This window comes from Nothoprocta perdicaria, unplaced genomic scaffold (assembly GCF_003342845.1).
Source record: "Nothoprocta perdicaria isolate Ctin4 unplaced genomic scaffold, notPer1 scaffold_72, whole genome shotgun sequence".
NCBI classification, from domain to species: domain Eukaryota; kingdom Metazoa; phylum Chordata; class Aves; order Tinamiformes; family Tinamidae; genus Nothoprocta; species Nothoprocta perdicaria.
Genome location: NW_020455999.1, coordinates 3,238,555 through 3,259,726, shown reverse-complemented (window position 1 = coordinate 3,259,726; position 21,172 = coordinate 3,238,555). Strand labels below are relative to the sequence as shown.

At 38.2% G+C, this 21,172-nt stretch overlaps 2 protein-coding genes across 2 annotated transcripts in view; both read right to left on the bottom strand.

The window, feature by feature from the left end:
- The window catches only part of TMEM52 (transmembrane protein 52), a 3,801-nt gene extending 2,915 nt beyond the window's left edge, over nt 1–886 (bottom strand). Inside the window, exon 1 of the mRNA XM_026051113.1 lies at nt 869–886. Coding sequence (XP_025906898.1) covers nt 869–886 — 18 coding nt within the window. The remainder of the gene's footprint in view (nt 1–868) is intronic.
- A 1,009-nt stretch (nt 887–1,895) lies between these two features.
- CFAP74 (cilia and flagella associated protein 74) overlaps nt 1,896–21,172 on the bottom strand; it is a 34,359-nt gene continuing 15,082 nt past the window's right edge. The window contains exons 12-36 of the mRNA XM_026050937.1: nt 20,820–20,886; nt 20,545–20,634; nt 19,694–19,864; nt 19,030–19,204; nt 18,703–18,815; nt 18,210–18,332; nt 17,683–17,804; nt 15,324–15,452; nt 12,317–12,404; nt 11,718–11,891; nt 11,116–11,249; nt 10,207–10,483; nt 9,699–9,803; nt 8,864–9,018; nt 8,288–8,422; nt 7,912–8,021; nt 7,474–7,529; nt 6,728–6,847; nt 6,146–6,298; nt 5,668–5,797; nt 5,106–5,260; nt 4,693–4,831; nt 3,678–3,805; nt 3,393–3,527; nt 1,896–2,365 (exon numbers count right to left, since the gene is read on the bottom strand). Of these exons, the coding sequence (XP_025906722.1) occupies nt 2,243–2,365; nt 3,393–3,527; nt 3,678–3,805; nt 4,693–4,831; nt 5,106–5,260; nt 5,668–5,797; nt 6,146–6,298; nt 6,728–6,847; nt 7,474–7,529; nt 7,912–8,021; nt 8,288–8,422; nt 8,864–9,018; nt 9,699–9,803; nt 10,207–10,483; nt 11,116–11,249; nt 11,718–11,891; nt 12,317–12,404; nt 15,324–15,452; nt 17,683–17,804; nt 18,210–18,332; nt 18,703–18,815; nt 19,030–19,204; nt 19,694–19,864; nt 20,545–20,634; nt 20,820–20,886 (3,307 nt within the window). The 3' untranslated portion in view covers nt 1,896–2,242. The remainder of the gene's footprint in view (nt 2,366–3,392; nt 3,528–3,677; nt 3,806–4,692; nt 4,832–5,105; nt 5,261–5,667; nt 5,798–6,145; nt 6,299–6,727; nt 6,848–7,473; nt 7,530–7,911; nt 8,022–8,287; nt 8,423–8,863; nt 9,019–9,698; nt 9,804–10,206; nt 10,484–11,115; nt 11,250–11,717; nt 11,892–12,316; nt 12,405–15,323; nt 15,453–17,682; nt 17,805–18,209; nt 18,333–18,702; nt 18,816–19,029; nt 19,205–19,693; nt 19,865–20,544; nt 20,635–20,819; nt 20,887–21,172) is intronic.

Genomic DNA, 21,172 nt, shown 5'->3' with positions numbered 1-21,172 from the left:
CCGCCAGCAGTGCCCCGCGCCGCGCGCCGCCCATGACCACCCGGCAGCCCGCACCCGCCGCCGCGTTTATGTGCCCGCCAAGGAGGCGGCCCGGSCCCGCCCCGGTCCTGCTCCCAGCCCCCGTCCTGGCCTCGGTCGCGGGCGCCCCCGTGCGGCGGGAGCAGCCGAGCGCTCCCCGCGCGCCGGGCGCGAAGGAGAGCGAACGGAACAAGAACCGGGGCCCTAGAGGAGCCGGCCGTGTCGTCCCTTGAAAACCTGCCTCTTCACAGCGGATGGGACTGCGGCGTTTCGGAGCAGAACTGCTGCAACTCCCAGCAACTCGCAGCAGCCGAGGGGAACAAGACGCACGCCCTGAAGTCAACCCTAGGCACCCTCGGGAGCAGCAGGTAGTATTTCTGCCCCAGCTGAGCAGGTGACATCTTTAGAGCACTCTTATTAGCGCCCCACTCAGTTACATCGCATAAAAAAAAAAAAAAAAAAAAAAAAAAAAAAAAAAGACAGCACTTGTCAGTGAGAGGATTAGAATTGGGGTGATCATAATACATGGCTGGGTAAGTAACAACAACAGAGATCACTGGAGCTGAAAAGCAGAGGAACTGATTAGTTCATTATGAAATATTTTGATCTGGTTGTAAAAGGAAAATGGATCACACAGTGTTTCAACCTCTTTTAGGGGCTCTGGCTTTCCAGTGTTTATTCTCTATCACATAGTCATCCAGGGCATCCATGGACAAAATCGCTTGGAAGGAGCTCGTTGAATAGCTTATTTTCCATCTGAAAGCAGGTAGTAGGGTTATTATGTAAGGCTCAAGAACTGTGCTTTAGGGCTCAGTGATGGCATGTGTCACTGACTAAAGCATATTCATACAGGATTACCCAGGGTCATGGGACCACAGCTCCCGTAGGAAAAACTGCATTTATGAAGGTGAAGCAACATCTAATGTCACTGGGTAAGAACAACATTTATGTCGATGACACGCCTACTCTTGCTTCCTTTCTGCTGCGGAAGAGGAAGGATAGATAGATGTGTGTGTAAGGATTAAAGAGATCATACATGGATATGAATCAGTTTTAAACCAGAACTGGGCTTGACGACCCAAGCTTTTCTGAAAGCACAAGAGAGTTTAGATCTGGTGATCCAAGTTGCAAAACTGAACCAGAAAACACAGTTTGTATAAAGGCAGTTATGGAAGGAGAAAGCTTCATCTGCTGGGACACTTAGATACATTTGTGATTCTTTGATCTTGGAGAGACCTATGAGCTCCCTTCCTATTAGAGCCTTACACCACTAAAACAGAAACATCAAGACTCGAGTGGCTGTTTTGGGGCCTGCTGGTAGTTATGAACTCAACATTAAACCATGCACACAGAATATAACAACTCTTTCAGTTGTCTTCACTTGTTATCCTCAAGGAATTACCTACAAATTCACTGGTTTTAGTTTAGCATGGAGTGTCTACCTGGGCAAGCAAAATGGTTTCCAATAGTCAGTCATTGCAGGCACTTTTCTATTTTCTCTATGGGAGAAGACATAGAGAAGCTACTATAGGATGTTTCCATTGTACCGTTTAGGTAGAAGTATCCAAATAGAATTCCTAAGTTTTCATTAGCCTAGCACTTACCATCTTTGATCTGCTTGTTGCATCTTCGTATCTATCAAAAATATAGCAAAATAGCTATGCTTACTAAATACACAGCATTTTAGTTATTTCGGTTTCAGTAGTCAGATCTATTGTTGGATCCTTGACTTGTTTGCTCAATATCCACGCCCATTAGCATGGCAATTTAGGCAAGTTAAGAGACCCAGTGATGAAACAGACTTGAATGGAAAGTTTTATTACAATCTTAGGAAAAAAAAAATTCTACATCTTTTAAAATTTATCTGAAAATGGGGAGGAAAAAAAGTACATTGTATGAAACTCAGACTTCTAGATGTAAAAAAGATACAGTTCCTGAAGGAATGCCAACCTTTGGATGACACTGGGATTAATAGCAGATGTGGCTACTTGCACTGCCCTTCCCCACGTTAATTTCTCCTTCCGCTGTAAGGTTGGTGTCAGAGGCAGCTTGGAAATAAAACCAGTAGAACCAGAGTTCATACACAGTTTGCTGGAGAAGAGCAGAAATACTACGTTGCCTTCCCGCCTGCCTCTCCACCCCAGTCACACATCTTCCATTTTCCAGCTGAGATCCAATGGTTTGCCAATAATATAAACCTCCACCATCTTCCTTTCCTTTTAGTTTATTTTCCTTGCTCAGGGGGAGTATGTGCAGATGCAACTTTTGCCATGAAGAGGATTTGATAAGACTCCTTAATGTCGCCTTTTAATGTCAGTAGGGTTGTCACAATCAGAGGGCCATCTGCCTTAAAAAAAAAAAAAAAAAAAAAGTGTTCACAGGTGTTGTGATAAGTACAGTTGTAGTGGCTACGTGTTCTCTCCAGAGTGAGACAGACAGTGTCACCAGGTTACAACCGTTAACAACCGGGTACGGCGTGACACAGCATGTTGCAGCGGAAGTCAGGGTAGAAAAGAAAGAAATAGCAAAGAAATGGCCTGTTAGCCATGAGTTAATGTAAAATCTTGTGTAACCACCAGTTCTGCTTACAAGAGGCACTGAGTCAATCTCATATGTCATCCCAGAAACAGTAGTGCCTTCTGCACATGATGACAAAAGCCTTTTAATTTTGGAACAAGCCACTCATTCTGCCATCCCACATATAGCTCAAGACAAAGTGTGGGAGGCTGAGCTCGCTCAGTCACCATGAATAGCCATGAAGATGAATCAGGAGGGGCGATCCCAGCCCGGTATTTAGCTGGAACTCATACCAGGACTTTGCAAGAAAAAGGGCAGAAACAGCCAGGGAAAGAGGGTTCACATAGCAGTTCATAAAGTGGAAACTGCCCAAAGGATTGTGATGTAAGCTCAGCACCATGTCAGCAGGATTGGGGGTTTCCTTGCAAATTACTTCATAAGGGGGCGTTAAATAGTAGGGGCCTGAAACATTTTTCATCAGTGTGGTCAAAGCAGTGTCTTATTTCACAGCAGCAGTTGTGTTTTGGGCTTTTGGTACTATATAACGTGATGACATGTGAGAGGTTAAGTCTGATATGGTGCAAGCTACTGTACTCATCCTTCTCATCACACAAAAGACTGAGGCAAGACAGCAAGCCTCCAACTTGTGCATGGTTCCTTTTATTCTCATGCTCATGTTTACTAGCCTATATTCCCTCTGATAACTACACATGTTCTATCATCCTGATGTGTCAAAGCAGCTCGCACTGCTGATACCTGAGGATGGGGTTTTTGTGTTGCACCTTCAAGTCAGGAAAGTACCACTGTCTCACATTGGCTTCCATTTTAAAAGCAGCGTCTTGGTGACTGCAACTTACTTGGAAGTCAGCAGGTGGCACCCACGAAACACTGATGCTTTTTACTTGACCACGCTCGACTGTCCCCTTTGGAGCATCAAGGGTGAATCCCCTCTGCTGCAGCAGCGGCAGGTTCTCGAAGCCGAACTCCACGCTCTGATGGAGGGGCACAGACACCAGCCTCACCACAGGCACACAGCAACTTTAAAGTTCCTAAAGCTGAATTTTGACCCGAGGAACCCATAGCCATTTGTCCCGTGGCAGTGTTCCTAATAGTGTCTATCATAAAGCTGTGCTTCTCCTCACCTTCTTGGATGCAAACTGAGCTGTCCGGATAGCTCCAACTTGCAATTCTGCCACTGCCGGCACTACCGAACTCTCTCCCTCCACATACTCCAGGACAAGCAGGATGGATCTCACTGGTTCTTGCAGCTCTAAACAGATACCAATCAAGTAAACTTTAGAATAGCGCAAACTGAAAGATGATCAATCTGAAATGGCATAAGTTAAATCAAGATGGTTCAGAACAAAGGTGATGTTGTTGCAAATCCATTAGTGAGCATAGATAAAGATATCCTCTTTTAGTTTAACTTACAAGGTTAGTGAAGAGTTAAGCTAAGGAGGGTTTTCAGGATTTGCAATTGCCAATTATTAATTGTTTTTAGGTTTCATGCTTATTTTCCAGCCTTGTGGCACATATATTCTGCAAATGCTGTATTCCTACTTGTGTATTAGGTGTGCTTTATATTTCCGTAACTGGGTGCTGTTTATATACTGCCTCTGAATAGCTCCTCTCTAAAAAAATTAAATAATAAGGATAAACTTTAAGTCTAGAAAGTCTGTTTCTGAATTCATAAGAGTATAATCAGGAAAGTCCTGAATAAGTTAACATATGTGAGAATTTTATGAGCACTAATGCAAGTCAGGGAAGTGGCAGAAAGCAAATAAAGTGTAATTCTTTGTAATATTATTGAACTATCATAGCCTTTTGCAAGGTAAGTTGCAAAGACAGATCATCTTCATTAAGATATGACACTATTCAAATTAAAAGAAAATCATTTCTTAAGGGAGTTTTCTGTGTTTGTTTTTTGATGTTGTGAATGCTGATAATACTATAATATTCATTCTGATTCTTAAAAAAAGAAATCATTTCTTAAGGGAGTTTTCTGTGTTTGTTTTTTGATGTTGTGAATGCTGATAATACTATAATATTCATTCTGATTCTTAAAAAAAGAAGCCCTTTATTTACATTTTCTTGAAGTAAAGGATGAGGAATAAGCCTGTATCTCATTATTCATTATTTTGCCATTTTGCCAGTTACCTCCCTTTGCTGCTTCCTGTGATGACACAGGCAGTGTCACAGCCAAGGTCTCCACGGGCACATCTAGTGGAATTCCCCCTTCCACAAACATTGGATAGTTTCTTGCTGCACCTTTCAAGCAGATCACATGGGCTACTTCCTATGTAAGACAAGAATGCTGCAAATGTAGGTTACAGCTCAACTGATAAAACTGGAAACCTGACACAATGGCTCCAGCTGCACAAAAATGACTGAATAAGCTGCCTATGCTAACGCCAAGAGGCACTGGCTATAGGCAAACACTGGCTGTTGGCAAACTACTGGCTGTAGGCAAACTGAGGCAAACTTTCTAGGAGAGAGCAAAACAAGCCAAACAAACCTTATTTGCTCACTATCAGTTTCTACTGTATTTACAGTATTATATTTCTACTCACCTTGCCAAAGAGCACAACCTTCAGACAGTCAGAATAATAGAGACTTTCATGATCAGGACTGAAAGTGACAATAAAATCCTGGCTCTTCCCAGCAATAATTTCTCCTTCCATTGGAAAGATGCTGAACACACTTAAACCATTATAGTTCTGTGTTCCTGGTGAACAGAAACAATAACAAGGAAAAAGGGCAGCTCTGTTTTACTTCATATATGTTAAACTCTTTGGTTGTTGTTGGAAGAGCAATCAATAAAAAAAAATGTGGTTTTGCAGCAAAACAGGGTATTAGAAACAGCAAACCCATCTATCCATTTAGTGCATTTATCTTTGAGAAACTGAAGAAGCATCACCAAGTCTTTCCTTTATTCTACAATCTACTCCCCTCAAAGAAGGGCATTCCTAAATGTGCTCTTTCATATACAAATGCTGTGGGTTACTCAGATGTAAATACGAGTAATTCTTTACTTGAGGATATATTTGGTAGCTGAATAGATTTAACAAAGATAAAGTATTTTACAGGACAAAATATTGCTATACTTTGATCTTAAAAAAAATAGAAATTTACCAACAAGATCCGTTCTTTGCACAGAAGATGTCATGAAGGAGGGAAGCCTCTGCTGATCCTTATCCCTTGTGCAAGAAAGTGAATCCAGTTGTATGGAGTATCTCAGGTTCAGTGTGGAAGTGTTCTGTATCTGATGACATTGATTTATAGAAGAACATTTTCATTAGGAAAAGCGGTTCTCAAGCTTGTAGAATCCATATTTTGTAGACTGGCTGAATTTATTTTTCTGCATTACTGACCTATTCTGTACTTAGAAGTTTTACAAAGTATGTGTGGGCTGTTGCCATCCACGTGTCATCCATGAGTCCATCTCTGCCCAGCAAATTTTGACAAAATTAATTATCTTTTAAAGTTACGTTCTTTCATCTAAAGCTACTCAACCTTATATTTCACCAGGGTGGCAACTACGGAAGTTCTCTTCCTACTTCAGGAAAATGGCTGGTAGGCTTCCCAGGTCAGTACAGAGCTCAGAATTTACCTTGAACGTGGAGGTCGCTTTCTCTTTGGCTATGACATATCCCATATCGAGGACTTCTTCCACAGAGCACACGATTGATGGTGTCACCCCGTGACCAATGATGCTTAGGGTTAGACTGGTTTTTACAGTCCAGATGTCCAGGGTTTCAAAAAACTGCCAAGAAGGAGGTGTCCATTAGCCCATTTGTTGAGGGAAAACAGACAGATTGGAAGGGACTGTTACTAGAGAACCTCTGCATTCAGGACAGGGAGGGGCTATGTAAAGTTTTGCTCAATATTAGGCAGACACATCCGAGTCAGTTTTATACACACACACACACACACACACACACACACACACACACACACACATTTACATACATATAATGTGTATACGTATATTTAACACAGCCCCATATATATCTTCCTTCTTCTCCCACCCCTTACTAATGGCCTGTGACCTGGGGTGGGTGCTGCAACCTGGGCCACACTGCAGACCAGATCCTGCAGCAAGGGACAGATCCTCACCCAGGGCTGGATCCTGAATGGGCAGCGTGGTGTAAAGTGGAACAAAGTAGAGCTAAGCAGGATTTCTTTTACTCACCCATTTATCCTCATTTGGACAAAAAGAGATGATAAGAGTTTTATTTCCCCCTGGCTGAAGCATTCGAGCTGGTCTGATCAACAAGAAAGGACCACTGGGATTCAGAATTGAGAATCCTAGCTAAAATAGTGCAACTCAAGGAAAAACAATTTTATAAACCATAATTGGAAGAAGGATAAAAAGTAGTTTTTAAGTATTGTTCAGCTCAAAGATGGGTGTTACCCAACCACCTACAAGCTTTTCCAAAAATCTGAAACTAAACTGAAAAGAAAAATTAACCTATTTTTTTCATACACAGCTTAAGCAGCCAAAAGACTACCTTCCAGTTAAGAAGATCTCCATGGAGCTCCATTTCGAGCTTTTGTCTGGAATAGGTTATTAACATCTTAAAATATAAGATAATGATATTTTCCTATACTAAAACTGCCACTATTCCTGTACTGTTTTTCTATACTGTACTATTTGCTATTGAAGTAGCTTTTATTGCTTAGAAAGTGCTAAGTGCTTCTCAAGTTTGTTTCTGTGCTAGGTAAGAGTGAAACAGAATTAGCTTTCTAGTGTCTGACCTAGGCTTGCCTAGTGTATTCTCAAAAATCATACTCAAAATACAATCATACTCAAAAATGTGTATTAAAACTGAAATATGCTATCTCCTTGCTATAGCAGCAAACAATTTCTATTGGCACTATGCCAAATTAAACAACGGTTGAACAACAGATTTACTCACATATTCTGAGTAAGGATACTTCCAGCTTCTCTGAGGAGATATTTTGTATTGTAATTTGTTTGATTCTTCTATGGCCTAACAGGAAAGAAAACAACAGTTCAAAAAAAACCATTGCTGCTCACTCCAAATTACTGTTATTCCTATTTACTTCTGCTTTTACCTGTGCTAAATGTTTATTCCATTTATATGGCTAATAAATACCCAAATCTCACCAAATATTTGGTCAAATTTGGACAGTCACTAGTAGAGCTCCTGATTCCATTTTTAGGATCACGCAGACTTTTTACATGACTCATCCGGCCAGTTAGGCTCCTAATTTTCCATTTGAGTACCTATTATGGGCCTAATTTCCATATTGACATTTGAAACTAAGCAAAATAAAAAAAAATAACAGAACTATGCCCAGAAGAAATTAAAGACTGAAAACAAAAACAAAACTTGAATTCAATTTTCATACCTATTGCAACATCGCCAAAATTGACTGCGTTTTTCCCATTATCTGAAGTGACCACAACAGATGGTGCTACAGCCGGACAGTGCAGCTCCAGATACAATGTATTATAGGGACTATGGAGATAGTAAAGAGGTGTTTGCTTTTAGTTCACAAATAGAAAGCAGTGTCAGAAATCTGTTCTTACTCTGTTCCCACAATATTAATTGGTTGGTTTCTTATCTAACTAGCAGGGTGTAAGCATGAGTTTTTACCCTAAAAAAAAAGTTCAAAATCACCAAGTATTTTTTCCCTCCAAATGAATAAAAACACTTTCCTCCAAAATCTCTGACCTAGTATGAATTACAAATATCTGGTTTCAAGTTGTTTGCTTATAGAATACCTGCAGTTTAGATCTTCACAGCTTCTCCTTCCCTCAGTGTCTCCACTTGCAACAAAGCAGGGTATAATGTATTTTTCAAAACTCCCTCTGAAATTCCTGATCAGCAAAGTCTGGGCTAACATAAAATCTTCAGAACTAGAAAATTCAGGAATAACATTCATATTACTAAGAAGCATAACAAAAAATGTTTTCTATATGAATTTTATTTTTATGACTTGTATTAGTAGTACTTTATAACTTAAGAGTTGCAATGAACATGATAGTCATTAGTCTAGTTAGTCAAAAATAAACTATTTAAAAAGTTTTTTTTTACAGTATTGTTACATTTCCAACTAATATCTTGGATCCATATTTTCTGATAAGTCTCTATTGCCCCCATACATATGAAGGGATTCTTGGCCTTACTTGAGAGGTTACCATTGGGTGGGTTAAAAACAGTATTAGCAGCGTTTGCAATTCAACTAAAGATATTTCTTCATTACAGCTTGATTTCTTTTTCCACTTGGAGGGCTCAGTAGATTAAGCCACTTATAAAGGCTCTTTGTTGCCTATGCAGTAGAGGATGCTTTTACTCACTTCGGTTCTAGCTCTTCAGATTTTGGTGGCTCAGAACTATGCACAGGATTCAAGTATTTACTGCCTCTGTCTCTTGCAAGCTGTCTTGAAGATTGGTGTCTGATAAAGGAAGTGCATGATTTCTTTATCTCTCTCCTCTCATTTTTCTTTCTTGCCTGTAAATATACACAGACATTCCTCAGAAATTACACCCTGTGAAATTCTAGTTCTGGAGAATTTGGATAACCAATTCCTACTATCATTATTAACTTAAGATAATGCAGTGAACAAAGCCAGATAACAGAAGTCGGATTAAGGTAACAAGCAGTAGATGCAGTAGTTATTAGAATTTTAATAAGATAAAATTAAATTGAAATATTTTCCTTCATCCTAAAAAAAATTCCTTACTGCAGCAGATGAGTAAGTTACCGCATACTTTGTTAGGATTTTGTCTTCTTTCTCTCGTAAGGAAAAATGACCACAGATGTTAATGTAAATTAACTGAACCATAAGATTACATATCAGTTCCATATACAACACTAACCTCTAAGTGGAATAACATTTTAGAGCACTTACACCAGCTTTTAGAGCACTTACAGTAGCTGCAATTCCCACTTTCAAAAAAATCTACAAAGGCTTTTGAAAGTCTTAGGAAATTAACTGTTTGTTTACTGAACAAACTACACATTCAGTGGGACAGTACAGCCTTACTTTGTCCTGTATACCCAGGTCATAGCTCGTGAGTTGGCACTCCATTAATATGCAAATAATTTTAGGATAAAAATACCAAACGGAAAACCAAATCACTGGTATTGACAGCCCATGCTAGCACGTGCTAGTTCTTAGCATTTCTTACTTGTATTTCTGCCCTTGCCACAGCTGCTCTGCAGAGCCGAATTGCCTCTTCTCTGATTAGCTGATCTGACAATGTTGGTCTGAAGGACACTTGAATTAAGCTTTTCTGGGAGTGTGAGAGCATAGATAAGAATGAGAGGCAGAATTCAACCCTCATACATGCGCTATACGTACAGAGTTCAGTAGGAACATATATTTTATGGGAAACTTTGATCAACAAAATTGTGAATGAGGTAAACCTAAGGATAAAGTCACTCACAGCTTTTTAGAAGCATGCTGGATTAAAGTGTCTTTATATTACCACTATTTTTGTTATTTAAAGGTTCTTCAAATAAATCATAATGATAACACTGGGAAAGAACATTCTGGGTGACGTAAAGCTGAAGCCAGACACGATGGTTAACCTCTTAATTCCAATTTAAACAATACAAATTATTCCAGTCACACAAGCAGGAATGTAGACAAGCAAAATGTTAGTCAGAAATTTCGAGGTCTGAAAGTTAATTTACCTTCCCAGGCAACACAGTCCCAACAGAAGGTGCAATTGTCACAGGACAATCTTCTGGCACGTGGAATTCAAAGGAAGTGGGTCCAACACGGGCCATTTCCCCATTGCCAATTCTTGGGACAGCATGAGTGAAGTGGTKGACACTTATATGGGAATTTATTACATAGAGTGTTGCTGTAGATACACCATTTAAAGCTGTTGCAGCAAACTGGACTAAGGAATGAGACAATTCAAGAGGTGGGTGGACTCCAACAGCTTTGCATGACAGCTTGAATTGTCTAAAAATAAACACATCATAAACTGTTTCAGCATAAAAGAGGCTCTTAACCAGCCCAGAAACTAGGGAACAGATCCTACAGTGCCTGTTCAAGCAGGATTTTTCAAGCCCTGCAATGGAAATTTTGACCGAATATGGACAATGCTACTATCTATTTCTAATGCACAATTGGCTAAAGATTCCCTCTTCCTCTGTGAACTTCTTCTGTGAACTTCTGGAAATACATCCAATTAAATCACAGAATTTTTGCCACCATTATTTTAGTAGCATTAGCTTAATGCATGGAACTTTTATTATAAGAAACCAAAAAAAAAAAAAACCACTTTTGATAATTCTGCTGAGAAAGCAAACAGAACTTTGYAAGTCAAGAAAACTTCAGGCAAATTCACAGCTTGGACACATGACATTTATAAACTTCAAATGGGACAGGAAAAGAAAGCAAAATGGAAAGTTTATCTCGGTAAAGACAGATACAGAAATGAAGAATGAAACTGTTAGTAATTGAGCAACTCTTGTGAACTAGAGAATTCCTGCTGGCCTCACAGTTATATCCTATAGCCTAATCTACCTTTTCCAAGTACACTATGATTTAGACTTCCACATTATCACATTATCTCAGCCAGTTTAACATACCTGTTAATCTCCGACTTGCAGGTTAGTTCAAAGTTGTATTCCTTTGCCTTGTTGGCTTTAAAGATTATATCTAATGTTAGGCTTTCAAGAGGAAGAAGAATGCCAAGTCCATCATTGGGTTGAATTTCAACAAACTTCAAATAGGAAGATAAGAAAAATATTAAATGTATAAATGTTAGAAAAGCAGAAACCTCTTTATTAGAAGCTTTTATTCTGAGTAACAGTGATTACTGTATATGTGATTTGCAAGATTTTAATTCCAGAATAACTTGACAGGCAGAAATTTAAATTTAATAACTCAGACCTTTCTGCAGTCTTATCTCCTGACTTGTTTTCATCTGTGGTTATTACTTTTCTCAGTGATGTTTGTTTACTCTCATGTAAAACTATAAAATATGACAAAAATCTCAACTTTTCCCCTAAAACTTTGAAAAACTGATGCTGTGCTGAAACCATGGCAACAAGTACCAGCTTAGTACCTAGAAATGCACATCATTTGTGTCTGTATGAGCTGATAGAGATTGAATGTCTTTCAATCACAAGTTAATTACTTAATTATATACATCTTAATTAGAAGAGGAGCAGGAGGGATAACCACATACCTCTGGAAGTCCCACAAATCCAAACTCTTGTGGCAAGATGGATTTGTTTGTTAGTGTGATATTTGTTTGCACAGCTTCATAGATAGTGCAGTATCCAAAATTTATTTCTGCGGGACTGATTTCGAGATCAGAAGTAGTAACAATTGCATGGACAGTAAAAGTTACAGGTTTAGTCTGAAACAAATGCAAGAGCACTGGTAAAAACTGTATGTGTAGTATAAACAGTAAGGTTTTTGTTTTTTTTWAATAAAAAAAAATGCCAAAAGAGTCTCCATTTATCATCTTAGATTCCATATGCTAGAATAGAATCAAACCTGCATCTCCAGGAAACATACAGCTTAAAAATATTCTATACAGTACAATACAGATCACAATGAAAAGACTGGGGGATGGGATATCTTGGGATATCTTTTATGTTTTAAAGGAATTATCCATTCTGTATTATCATTATATGCACCTTTTACTATTGTCACATATTGTCATTACTTCAGCTAGTAAAGGACTAAACTGGGATTTGATATCATTAAGTGAATTTTCAGTTAAGATAACAGATTTACATCTCTTGTCAGCCTGCTAACTAACATAATAAAATCACTAACCTTGTCTGCAATCGATATTGTCATTGGAACTTCCAGAACTCTCGTCTCCTTGTCAAAATAGTTCCCTGCATCTTCAGGAAGAGAGTGCCTAAAATGGAAAAATACACTCAGTTTCGTGGAAGTGTATTGACTTAACAAATGGGAATAACAAAGTTTTGATGGATGTATTCTTATTTAAACAAAGGGAAACAAACAAAACAATTCTGAAGACCTGCCTTCTGTCCAAGGATGTGCAGGCAGATCAGGATTTCCTGGAGAACCGCATTCCTCCCACCATCCTGCTCTGAGCTGATCACAAGGATGTCTAACAACGTAGTTAGAATAATCAACCACATTTAGTTAGAATAATTGGACCAAACCCAACTGAAAATAATTGGATTATTTTAAAGACAGGTTTGTGGACACACAGGAGTATAACAGAGTCATTTACTGGGGCCTGCGCCTTTTACACTGTTACCAAACACCCCATCCAGTGTCATCCAAACACTCCTTAAAATCCAGAAAAAAATAAAGCTTCCAATATGTGCAGAACACAATCCTTCTGCTTCTCTGCTGCATCCACAGCTAAAAATTACACCTACCTCAGCAGCCTTTGACATTGATGGCATTTAATTGCCACCCTATTTGAAATACTACCAATTGAATCACAAGATATCAGAAAGCCATAAATCAAGGCAAGCTGCATAGGGGAAATAAACGTGGAGACCAATAGCGTCTGATTGCATCGCAGATTAGTCACTTACAGGGATTACATGGCTTTTCTGTTGCTGAAGCATCTTGCTATCCTAAGCTCAATTTCAGAGCTTCAAGCCAAGACAATACAAAAGCTCCAGCTTTTTTAGCTCCACTGTTCTATTTATAGACCTTATACCATCAGAGGGAATTGTTTCCTCTTCTTAGGTCTCCACAGTGATACTGTTCTTACTACCAATTCTGTAATTGCATGTAATGTTGTCATGTATTTTTAAAGAACAGTTAATAAATAAATGATATTCACTTAAAATCATCATGGTGATCTGTAATCTTACTGCTTTTATTTCACAAATTTGAAATGTGACTTTAGAAGATTTGTGATCTTTGGATGGATTGCAAACTTGTTTAAAGATAGGAACTGAGTTAAATATAAGGAAGGAATGAAGTGCTGGTTTTCATTTTGTGGTTGGACATTACAATAGCAGAAGCTCTTTGCATACTGCAGAATAATCCAGAGGGGAAAAAAAAATCCTAACTATACATACACAGACAGGAGCTCTAAATTAGCTGTTTTGCCTTGGGAAAAAGATAGTGAAATCCTTTCTATAGTTCTCTGAAAGTGTCATTAACATGACAAGCATAAGAGACAAATCCGATTTAGGCTGACAGCATCTGCAAGACTAGTTCCAAATGCAGAAAAACTAAAAAACACAATATTCGGGTATTCTGAAAGTCTTAAAATTAGAAAATTTGCCTAAAATATGCAGAAACTATGGCTTGGCTTGAAGTGACCCTATAGTTAAGAGCAGAGTATCATCTGACCAGGCATTTCAATGTGCACAAACTACTTGGGAGAGCTTCCCAAGCTATCAGTCAATCTTTCCACTTAACTTTGCTCAGTAAGGTTTTCTTTTTTATTTTATTTTGTTTTTAATGCAGCTATTTTTTCTCCTGAGGAAAAAAAAGGAGCTTGTAATACTAAGGTTCTAGAAATGTGTCACATTATATCAGTCTTATCAAGCTCATCTTTCTCTGTTGTTCTCTCTCATACAGACACACAACCCCTTTAAAAATAGATCTATATGCTAAATCAGCTAGATAGCTATTTTTGTGTGTCAGAAATGTCTTAATGTCATCAAATCTCCTGCTGAAGCTTTCTCATTTTTCAAAGAGAGATTAATGCTCTAAATCTAAGCTACGCTTCTAACCACTCAGCAAGTGGAATGGTGTCTTACAGCATTGAACTTCAGGAACTGAAAAATATGATAATGACAGTTACTGTTGTGGCTAATCTGATAGGATTTGAAGTGTTGGAAAATTTGTAAATACTTGTATTTTCTACAAATATTCATGTGCTGATAACTTTGATGTCAGTGCTTAGCCTCATTTTAGAATGTAAAGGTCTGATTTCCAGAGATGTGGAGCACATCAGAAAATTCAAACATGCTTAGATGGAAGGAGCTAGATAAGCTCTATGGAGAAGCCTGCAGGTATGCAGCAGCAATCGCTGCACCAAATACTTCAGGATTTGTATGAAAAAAAGGTTTAAGTTTGAAATAACTGATGCCACTGTAGTATTTGACTGCATATCAGTGTTGAGATCTAATCATTCAGTTTGTATTTTAAAGGAAACGTTCTGCTAAATTCTTTAAAATAACAAGGCTAAGATAAATAATAATGCTCAATAACAATTTAAATTGCATTTTTTTTTTAAATGGCCTTCCTAATTTGTCACGCTTGCACCGTAGATGCATTTTGAAGTGGAGAGAAAAAACTTGCTGAGGTAGGTCTTTTAGCATCCTAGAAGACATTCTTACGTAAATGACACACAAAATTAAAATAAATAAATCAACACATTCAGTATTTCAGAGAAAACAGTACCTGGATGAGGGATACAGGCAGGAAGTCCAACTGCTCTTACCTTACTTAGCAAACACAGGAGTACTTGTCCAAAAGTGATTTCATCAGTGATCTGTGAAGTAGCCACCTGCCCAACTAACCTCTCTTTTGTTAAGAGGCTCCCCACAGAAAGGGTGGCAATTTACCCGGAATGCAACTGTTAAGATTTTCACACTGCTGCTGTCACCACAGGAATAGCATTTCCTCACAGGAATGGGATCCAAGTTAATTTCCTCCTTGAGCATCTGGCATCTTTTGCAAAGGGAGACAGGAGGGAGCCTGGGACTGCTCTGACACCAGCAGCGTGGAGTCCGACTGGCTCCAGTCAGTGTGAAGGAAAACAACATCTTTAACTTGCTCAGATTTTATGCTGACAGCCTCTTAAATATCAAAAATATTAATATTGTTAGGTTACCTGGGCAGAAACTTCAGCTGCACGCTGAAGGACGACTGAGCTTGAATGTAACCTGTTTTTGGCAGAAGCTCCATATGTTTAGTCAATTCTCTGCATACTTCAAATGTCAAGCGCAGTGCGGCTTTTGCTCTGCAAACAGATAAGTCCTGCTTAGTGGTTTAGGGGCTGCCCATGTTGTTAGATCAGCGACTACATTTGCTCTGGAAGTTGGTTTCCCTTCCCCCTCTTGCATCACTCCTCTCCATTAGAGCTGTGACTATTTTAAGCCTCCTTTGAAAATGAAGACCATGTGAAACTGTTATAGCAAAATCACACAGTTGTATTCTCTTTTAAGCTAAGTATAGAAAACAAGATTTTGGAAGTACTTTGAGCAAACCCAGCTGTATTTCAAGCAATGTATACAGCTGATGGGAACATAATTTTCAAAGTGCATAGTGATAAATCAGGTCAGTGGAAAGTCAAAGCCAAATTACTGTGAAATACAAGCTAATCATTTGTTCCTAACATATTTCCTCTATCTGAATCAAAAGGAACGATTCATGCAATGGTTTTAAGACTCCTAAACACTGAATGTCCAGCATGGAGCCAGAAGAATCAGAAGGATGAACCTGGAAGGCCACAGGACACCTAAAGAGAGCATCAAAATGTAGCCGGGGTGTGAATTCTGCTCATGCACATTTTTTGCAGAATAATCTCAAAACCTTCAACCTTCAAGATAATTAAGGCTGCATAGGTAGGAAAAATACTCCAGTTCAGATGGGCAAGCTGAAGTTTCTTATTCCAGGAGATTTAGTGAGGGCTCCTTTTTGTTTTTCTTCTCAACTCTTAGGAAAGAACTCTTAGGTGTCTTGTAACTCGTCTTCAACAACAGAGATTCTGCAGGCCTAGAAGTCAGAGTGGGGCTGGGCTGATGCTGCCAGTTTCTCTGCTAGACGACTTGTCATCAGTTTGTCCTAGGAATGGTGTACTGGACGCTAAGGAAACAGCTTTCTGTTTAACTGAATTTTGCTCATACTATCATGTGGTGATAGCCACAATCCATATCCTACTTTGTAATTAATGCCTATGTGCAAAATTGCCAAGCAATTTACAAATATTTTGGGTTTTTGTTTTCCTCCTTTCTGACTGGTTAGCAAGCTGTCAGTCCAGATGGTCTGCTCTCCATCCACTACTACAGCATAAGGTGCTGGGAGCCTGGAATGATTTCTGACCATTGACAGACCAAGAACTACTTACTTCTCCATTAAATCAGTGCAGATTATAACCTGCCAATTAAATTACATTTCCAAGTGATTTTTTGGACAGAATTCTGGTGAGACACTTTCACCCACATTTATGATTGATATGAATATACTTATATACTTATGGTTCCATATTTATGCTTTGCGATTACCATAGTCTTTGTGTTTTTTTCCTACAAATAGCCAAGCATGGGAAGAGACATTTGTAAGAACAATCTGTAACTTTAAAGTACATTTAAAAAAATCTTATTAACATTTCATTAATCTGTATTTTAGAAGTTATGCTAATAAGATATCTGAGCCTCAGTTCTCACTAGCTAAGGCATTTCAGGAATTGAGAGAGGAGCCTTTTCAACTGGGTTAAAGAAAACCATAGCTTTGGCCTCCTTTTGCTACCAGCAAAAGTTTACAGACTTCAAAATAATAGCTCTTCAGCTGATGTAGAGCTTCTGTGTGCAGCTGCTGTAGCAAACTGTTGTCTTGGACTGTACATTGACAACAGTTCGAACCCTTCATTGCCTGCTTGATAATTGTCCTTGGCTCTACATCCTTAGTTTGTGCCTAATTGCAGACCACAGACCTTAGCAACTAACTTTCCTCAGTCTTTGACTATTGCATTGGAAGAACAGCTATTTAACAGTCCAACAGCTGCCTTCTGAGAAATTATTCCCAATTAATAGTAAGATATATGCATTTTCAGCAGTTTTAACTGGCTCAATTTGACAAGTCATTTGACATAGATGGTGAAGAATCCTGTTTCTGATACAAGCGTCAGATTAATTTTAATAACTCCTAGAGCAGGAAGGTTATCAGCATGCCACATTCAGCTAGGAGATTAAATGCATGCATGTTGGCAGGATGAAAAGCTGACACATGATACTCCTGCACATGTGACATTTGGGATTTCATCCATGGTTACTATAGCACAAAGAAAATGTGCTTCCTAATGATTTAGAACAGGAGATCCAATATGTCAAGGTAAACGGGCACATCAGCRTGCTACATATAAAGTGCCCTTAATATTGTGAAAGTTGCCAGTTCAGAAGGATGATTTTCCCCATGGTTAAGAAGGCTTGGCCTAAGTTATATGATAGCCTGATAATGAATGGGTAGCTCACCTGCTTTGAATGACAATGCAATCTTGATAAAGTCGGTCGTACATACAGATCTTTAAATCAATGTTTGGATTGGGCACCCAAACTGGCACATCAATAGAAACTCCAGTGGCACTAAAGTACAGCTGTTAATACACAAACCAAGAGTGTACTTGTTTTTAATTGGTCCAGGAAATTAATACTGATCTAGGGAGAGCAAGAATTTCTACTATGAACTACAGCCAACAAAAAAAATTGTATTAAAGGTTCTTTGGTTAGACAAATATAGGGAAGATACTTGTAAAAATAAGTCATAGGTATTCCTGTACTTCTGCACAAAAGTGGCCATGGTTTACAAACTCACTCTGAAACTTGCCATCAGGTTACACAATACATAATTATGTCCTAGAGTGTTTATATTATTTAGAGAGTTTATATTTTTTCATGTACCTGCTTTCCTAGTTCTAAGCCTTGCAAGAGGCATAAGCAGGAGAATTTCATACTAGTTTTTTTACCATGTTTTGAGTCAAATCTTACACAAAAACACTCACTGGCTTGCAGGATGAGTTGTCAAATGTAACCACAAACTCTTCCCGTACATCCCCAGGGATAGCTGGGATAAATATGATCTGAAGCTTGACGGAGCTGAAGGGTCCAATTTCACCTTCAGTAACCTTAAAAAAAAAAAAAAAAAAAAAAAAAAGGTACATTTCATGAAAAAATGACTTTATTGTTGTAGTTGGCTATAACTTGTTTTAAAATAAATAGCATATATTCATACAGTATTGAAACAGAACCTGAACAGTCAGAAAGTTGCAGGATGAGTTTCATTCTGTTGTCTCTGTATGACAACTAGATTATGTAGTTTACTGAAGAATTTCCATAATACTGGTGAAAATATAAGTAATGAATGTATTTGTTCTGAATTAAGCGTAAGTTTTCCTGCATTCTGTACTGACATACAGTACAGTTACTGCCAAAGCAATTTTTTCATATAGGCTTAGAACACTGGAAGTCTTTTATGCATCTCAGACTAATCATTACCTTGCCCAGCATAATTTCAGTTGGTGCTTCTTCAAGAGAAGATTCCACCAAGTTCTCTGCATCATCTGCTTCTAGATCTGATTTGGAGTTTAATGCATCTTTATTCAGCTCTTCTGGAGAAGAAGGGGGAAAAAAAAAAAGGCAGAATGTATGTTTCTGTAAAATAACAAAAATATCAACCAGCACAAATATCACAAATCCAATCCCATATCCCAATGAGGAGAAGAAAAGGTCTAGAAGGAAACCTTGTTAGAAGAACGAATTTGTTCCCATCCGTAAGTCTGAGTCCTCTGACTCTTCTATTATTGTTGTTATTATTCATCTCACCTATAGAACTGCTGCTCAGGCTTGTTTCTGTCCTCTGCTGCTCCACCTGCGTTACACAATGAGCTATTTCTTCACTATGGTCATGAGAAGTTTCATCCTTTTTCTTATACAGAGATTTCATAGGACTAATATGGACTTCTTCTTCAAGGACATATTCACTGAACTGTTGACTAGTCTATTACAAAGCATATGGTTCATGTTATAAATGGAGATATGCATTGTACTTTTCAAGCAGAACACACTCTTCTGGAGAGCTTTATCATGATGACATTTTTGCTGCTTACTCAAAATAGGCAACCAGTATATTAGGAACAATAGAATACGGTTATAGTATTTTACAGTTATATTAGAATTCACAGATTTTCCAGGGGAAATATATAACTGGGGGTTTAAAGGATTGTGTCAGAATCTCTGCTTTTAATTATATTTTTTCCTGCCCTGTGGCATTAGGTGTTGGCAAAAATGTATCTTAGCACAGCGTGATTTATTTCAAGAATGACTTTGTGGGTTTTTTTTTTTTTTCAGAGCCATTTTATTGATCTTATGATATTTGGGGCCTAATGCATAATTTGTGCTTGGGTTGCCAATACCGCATATAAAAAACTATTATGTTTTTACAAAGCAGAATGTCTTGATCAATTTAGAGCAATGCTTTTAAACCTACCATTCTTCCAAAAGACTTTGCTGTTTCTCTGGTTATGCTACTGTCACCTGATGACATCTGAACTTTGAATCGTGTCCCCAGAGCTCCACAGTTTGTTAGGGTGATAGCCCGTGAAATTCTTTCCCCGACAACTTGAGTGCCAAAGTCGATCAGTTCTTTATCTAGTGCCAACTGTAAGAAGAAAAAACATAATTATTACTATCTGAGGTGGTCAGTGATGCCAGTTAAATGGGCGTCAACCATTTAAAGAGTAAGGCTTTAAAATTCTTATTACCATTTCCAAGATAATATCAAACATAAATGACATAAATTACAGACTAGTTTGAACAAAATCTTGTTAAACCAAGCCACTTTTAAGTCARTTCGCTGTTTGACTGTGGAAATGCATCAAATTGTGATCGTGGCAGCAGCTCTGTATAAGCCTGAGTAACTCAAGTGGTTACTCTGGATTTAGACAGCGTTTACACATCAGTTCAACACTGCTGTTCTTGTATTAGAGTAAGAAAGTCTTATAAGCAGCAGGACGATAAACAAGCAAGCAGCATTTAGTGTCATACAGTAACTACACATCAGTTTAAAACGCATCCTGTTCTGTTGAGTCACCATGGAAGTTTCACCAATTTTGCAGCTAAGTTCAAGATAATGAAAGGCTTGCAATTCACATTCAAGCATCAAAAACATAAAGACCATTTGACTACTAGCTATTTGCTTTTAGAGAGAGTATGAGTGGTATTTTATGGAAAAAGACTGCAGCTAGAAAGAAACACTTCTTGCTAAATATTTTCGAGAGTATTTTTTATTTCATTTTTTAAAAATTGACTCTGATTGAATATTTAAGCAAAGTCACTTACAATGCATTTCTTGGTTGTACACTTAAGTGGAACAGAAAAAGAACCTGTTTGTGCCATAAATGTGATCTCTCCTTCAAGAGTTTCATTTATCTAAAAAAAAAAAAGTTACCAATTAATTTGCAAAGCTTGCTGAAAGTTACATCTTCCTCATTCTTTGAGTTACATAACTCTGTAGGTTCTGTATTTCCATTTAAGGCATTTTTGATAACTCCCAGATTATCTTTAGCTAGGCAGTAACACAAGACTTCTAGTTCAGAGTAATTTAGTTCACTTACCATTGGCTTAAATGTTACCCCTACTTCACAGGATATTCCAGCAGACATTTGGCCAGGTGGATCAAAACTATGGGGATAATTAACATAGAACTCAAAATTAAAGCTGTGTACAAAATCTCTGGCTCTCATTCCGATAATGCTGGCAGAACGAATTACATAATAAATTAATCCAAGGGAATAAATATTAAGAAAGTCAGGGTAAGTGACAAATTAAGGAAAAACTAGAGAAACTTGGAACAGTTAAGAGACTACAGAAGCCAATTCTTTATAGTGGTGTTAATCAAGAAGTCTTAAAATGCTTTCAGCAGACAAGGATTGCTGTGTTCATGTTACAAACTGAGAGACGGTAATTA